The 5000-nt window shown below is 47.2% G+C and overlaps 2 protein-coding genes across 2 annotated transcripts in view; both read right to left on the reverse strand.

The window, feature by feature from the left end:
• znhit1 (zinc finger, HIT-type containing 1) overlaps window positions 1-40 on the reverse strand; it is a 4829-nt gene extending 4789 nt beyond the window's left edge. Inside the window, exon 1 of the mRNA XM_074623740.1 lies at window positions 1-40. This exon is cut by the window's left edge and continues 94 nt beyond it. The gene's annotated coding sequence lies outside the window, so the exon portion shown is untranslated.
• A 642-nt stretch (window positions 41-682) lies between these two features.
• plod3 (procollagen-lysine, 2-oxoglutarate 5-dioxygenase 3) overlaps window positions 683-5000 on the reverse strand; it is a 16907-nt gene continuing 12589 nt past the window's right edge. Inside the window, exons 12-19 of the mRNA XM_074623680.1 lie at window positions 4791-4916; window positions 4530-4671; window positions 4334-4447; window positions 4179-4250; window positions 3836-3940; window positions 3590-3736; window positions 2105-2230; window positions 683-1872 (exon numbers count right to left, since the gene is read on the reverse strand). Coding sequence (XP_074479781.1) covers window positions 1717-1872; window positions 2105-2230; window positions 3590-3736; window positions 3836-3940; window positions 4179-4250; window positions 4334-4447; window positions 4530-4671; window positions 4791-4916 — 988 coding nt within the window. The 3' untranslated portion in view covers window positions 683-1716. The remainder of the gene's footprint in view (window positions 1873-2104; window positions 2231-3589; window positions 3737-3835; window positions 3941-4178; window positions 4251-4333; window positions 4448-4529; window positions 4672-4790; window positions 4917-5000) is intronic.

The raw sequence follows: 5000 nt of genomic DNA on the forward strand, positions 1-5000 counted from the left end.
TCTCTGAGTTCCTGAGTGTTTTGTCTTCACCTGCTGGAGACAGTTTAACTTCTGACAGCTCAACAGACTCATTCACATTAATAAAGATCCTTCAACTAATATTCTTAGATCATAAAATTAATTAAAAGACAATATTCTGTAGCACTGGAGAACACGGCGTCTTTGTACATCATAATTTAACTTAAGAGACAAAAAAGAATATTAACGGGACTGTTTGTAAGGATCAGAAATGTCTTGTTGACAGCTTCACCTGTGGCCGTTAAGTCAACTAAAGTCAGCGTCCATTTGCTCGCTCTACATCGACATGAAGGAGCATCGCTCAACACAGTGAGGAGACACACGTCAGCTAAAAGCACAATATCACTCTGCGAGCGCGCATGGGATCCCGACCCGGTACATTTATACGCTTAAAAGTTACAAACAGTCCCTTTAAAAGACAAGAATAATAATAATAAAAAATACATTTCTTAATAAAGACTCGTGATTGAGGAGCTAAAAATAATTAGATTTAAGTGTCAGACTCTGTGACATGATCACAAGAATGAAAACTATCTGGTTATATCTATATGGTTAAGGTGAGATTTAGTCAGCTGTTGTCTCTGAAGACTGAAGACTTCTTTACATCAGTGATGAATAATAAACATTATCATTACACACACACAGAAAACAAACGCACCCGCAGTGACAGTAAAATTATTTATTCAATCTCAAAACTTTATTCGCTCAGTCAAATAATTTAACGCAGTTTGTACAAAGCCAGAGACGGTGGAGGGAGTCCTGTAGGGAGAGAGACCTGCTGAGTCCAGTCTCCTCAGACGGACTCCAAACACCAGAAACACTGAGAGGAAATACTCAACTACATGACAGAGACACAGAGAACATAATTTATCTATAAAACACCAAACAATGAAAATATAAAAAGACCTTTAGTGTTTCCCAGTAACAGTTTAACAGTTTAAAAATATCTCAGAGGTTCACCTCCTTTACCAGCATGAAAAATACTTTCTACATTTATTTTACTCCTGATTTCACCTTCCATCCCAGTGACCTCACTGGTTCCCATCATGCATTGCTACACTGCCACGGTAACCACAACATCACCCAGGCGGCGAGCTAGTGGTGGGTTTTGTGGTCACACACACACACACACGCACACACACAGACACACAGACACACACACATACACACAGACACACAGACACACAGACACACAGACAGGCTTGCATAGTTTCAGGTGGTGTAATAAAAAGGCAGCACGGTGACAAACGGTTTCAACCGACATAAGACGCTCTTATTTTGAAATGCCACGGTTGCTTGTCTGGACCATAGATGTATATACGTAGACATACAGTATATACTGAGACGTATATACGTAGTCGCCGCATCGGACACTTCTACTTATATAGTGGCTACGTATATATGTCTATGGTCTGGAGTTACTAGTCTAAATAAAGTGACTCTTATTCTGAAATGTCTTACGACGATGCGTTCAGGGTCCTCTGTGAAAGCACCTGCAATGGGGCCACATTGAAATGATACACGTGATGCGTCAGGTGTAAAAGGATCATTCAGTCAGAAATAAGACAGAAAAAAATCAAAAGTCCGGTTGGGAAATGTTCTGAGACGATGCATTCAAGGTCATCACATCCTGTTTGTCTCCGTTAGTGATGATGAGGTCGACTGATGTTCACACTCACATGCACACTCTTAGCGTGTCTAGGGGTCTACGAAGGACACCATGATGTATCTGGTCCCTCTGGTGGTGGGCAGACCCTCGTGGTAGTGCGTCAGGCGGCCGGGGTGCATGAAGGACCAGCCCTTCCTGGGAGACTCCACCTGGCAGTCATAACGCAGGAACCTGCAGCCTCCACCCTGACACACAGTTACAGACACATTCTTATGTTTAGCCGGCGCTGACCGTCACTTCCACCGGTTAAAACGTCTCCGGCGGCAGGTCTCAACAGCTTTCACTTCTTCACATTAATTCAGTGACATGACAAAACGAGGTCCCTACTTTGGTTTATTCAGAGTTTGAGTTATAATTTTCTCCTGAACCATCATCTGCTGAACAGTATTATTGGATCAGATTTCTGTGTGTGCGTACCTCGTAGTCGACGTCCTTGCTGTTCAGGGCGATGTTGATGGTGAAGGTGGAGGAGTCGTGATGCGGCCGCAGAGACGGCTGCTCATCAGGACGGTAACGCACCACAAAGTTCATAATGGCCTGGGCCTGCACACACAGAAGATGGGACTATAGATAAGGACTGTACCTTGGGGTAGGGTCTGGACTGTACCTTGGGGTAGGGTCTGGACTGTACCTTGGGGTAGGGTCTGGACTGTACCTTGGGATAGTGTCTGGACTGTACCTTGGGGTAGGGTCTGGACTGTACCTTGGGGTAGGGTCTGGACTGTATGTTGGGGTAGGGTCTGGACTGTACCTTGGGGTAGTGTCTGGACTGTACCTTGGGGTAGGGTCTGGACTGTACCTTGGGGTAGGGTCTGGACTGTACCTTGGGGTAGGGTCTGGACTGTATGTTGGGGTAGGGTCTGGACTGTACCTTGGGGTAGGGTCTGGACTGTACCTTGGGGTAGGGTCTGGACTGTACCTTGGGGTAGGGTCTGGACTGTACCGTGGGATAGTGTCTGGACTGTACGTTGGGGTAGTGTCTGGACTGTACCTTGGGGTAGGGTCTGGACTGTACCTTGGGGTAGGGTCTGGACTGTACCTTGGGGTAGTGTCTGGACTGTACCTTGGGGTAGGGTCTGGACTGTACCTTGGGGTAGGGTCTGGACTGTACCTTGGGGTAGGGTCTGGACTGTATGTTGGGGGAGTGTCTGGACTGTACCTTAGGGTAGGGTCTGGACTGTATGTTGGGGGAGTGTCTGGACTGTACCTTGGGGTAGGGTCTGGACTGTATGTTGGGGTAGTGTCTGGACTGTACCTTGGGGTAGGGTCTGGACTGTACCTTGGGGTAGTGTCTGGACTGTATGTTGGGGTAGGGTCTGGACTGTATGTTGGGGTAGGGTCTGGACTGTACCTTGGGGTAGTGTCTGGACTGTATGTTGGGGTAGGGTCTGGACTGTACCTTGGGGTAGTGTCTGGACTGTACCTTGGGGTAGTGTCTGGACTGTACCTTGGGGTAGTGTCTGGACTGTATGTTGGGGTAGGGTCTGGACTGTACCTTGGGGTAGTGTCTGGACTGTACCTTGGGGTAGTGTCTGGACTGTATGTTGGGGTAGGGTCTGGACTGTATGTTGGGGTAGTGTCTGGACTGTACCTTGGGGTAGGGTCTGGACTGTATGTGGGGGTAGGGTCTGGACTGTACCTTGGGGTAGGGTCTGGACTGTATGTTGGGGTAGGGTCTGGACTGTATGTTGGGGTAGGGTCTGGACTGTACCTTAGGGTAGGGTCTGGACTCTATGTTGGGGTAGGGTCTGGACTGTACCTTGTGGTAGGGTCTGGACTGTACCTTGGGATAGTGTCTGGACTGTAGCTAGGGTAGTGTCTGGACTGTATGCTGGAGTAGTGTCTGGACTGTATGTTGGGGTAGTGTCTGGACTGTATGTTGGGGTAGTGTCTGGACTGTACCTTGGGGTAATAGCCGGGGTAGAGTTTCTCGGTGATGGGGGAGATGTACTCTTTGAGGAATTTCAGCCACTCTTTCTCAAATCCGATCTGGTTCATGTGGATATCCACAGTGGGGACATTTTCATAACCACCCGTCAAACGCTCGTCCTGAACAAACACAGAGAAGACAAAACCTTCAAAGCTCAATACTTCGTAAACTCACATCCCCGTCTGTGTCACACACAGACAGTCAGACAGACTAGTTACCTTGTGTGATCCTCCAGACCATTCGCCATTGTGCTCCATGGTCTCCACCAGATGATCACACATCTTCTCTGAGAAAGCTGGAAACCAGTAAACATCTGGACAGGGCTGAGAGAGAGAGAGAGAGAGAGAGAGAGAGAGAGAGAGAGAGAGAGAGAGAGAGAGAGAGAGAGAGAGAGAGAGAGAGAGAGAGAGAGAGAGAGACAGAGAGAGAGAGAGAGAGAGAGACGTGGAGTTGAGATCTTTATTGAACTACAGATGGTACAAATGATTGTTTCATCATTTGTTTGTATTGATCTGAATTCATCAATACGTCAAGTTGGTTGTTGGCATGTTGTTTTGTTACCTGCTCCACGAAGCTCTTCTCATCTTCAAAGATCTTGGAGTAGTTCTCACTGATGTACTTCTCCTTCCAGTCCTGCAAATACGCCCACATTCAGCCTGTGCTTTCATTCAGTTTACACATGTGTTCATTTTAATGTGTTAGTATGTTTGTCTGACCACAGGGTTGTCGAAGATCTGCCACATGTCCGGGTGTAGCCTGGACGTGTTGAAGTTGGTCGACGCCACCAGACGACCAAACTCGTCGCGGTTTGACACGAACATGAAGATTCCCTGTGGACGTGCAGAGATGAGCTTTAACAAAGGCTTTTGCAGTTGATAGTTGTGAGGTGAGCAGGTGTTCAGCATGTGTTACCTGGTCTCTGATGCTCCGGCAGAACACCATGTCGGGGTCCATTCCCTCTTCCACGTACAGGCTCACCTGGGACAGTTTGGACCGCAGCATGCTGCCTTTGATCAGGTAGGCCTGACTGATGTAGGGCACGTTCCACAGGCCGCTAAACACAAACACAGTAAACACTTTTAACCTCACTTTGCTGTGAGAGGTTCATAGTTGAGGCTGAAATAGAAACATGGAAGCATCCTAAAAAGACTAAACTACTGTGTGTGTGCTCACATCCTCTTTCCCTGGACGATCTCAATGTAGTCTTCAGATCTGGAGTAGAACCCTTCAGGACTCAGAGCGCCCCAGAAGTTACTCCACAGCTTCCCATGTTTGGACAACATGGGAGCTATAACTGACCTGAGACAGAAAGAGAGAGTTTAAAATGAACACTCAACACTCATTTGTGTTTATATATGGCTGTTAGGTATATAGAAAGGTACT

The sequence above is a fragment of the Sebastes fasciatus genome, chromosome 22 (assembly GCF_043250625.1).
Source record: "Sebastes fasciatus isolate fSebFas1 chromosome 22, fSebFas1.pri, whole genome shotgun sequence".
NCBI classification, from domain to species: Eukaryota; Metazoa; Chordata; class Actinopteri; order Perciformes; family Sebastidae; genus Sebastes; species Sebastes fasciatus.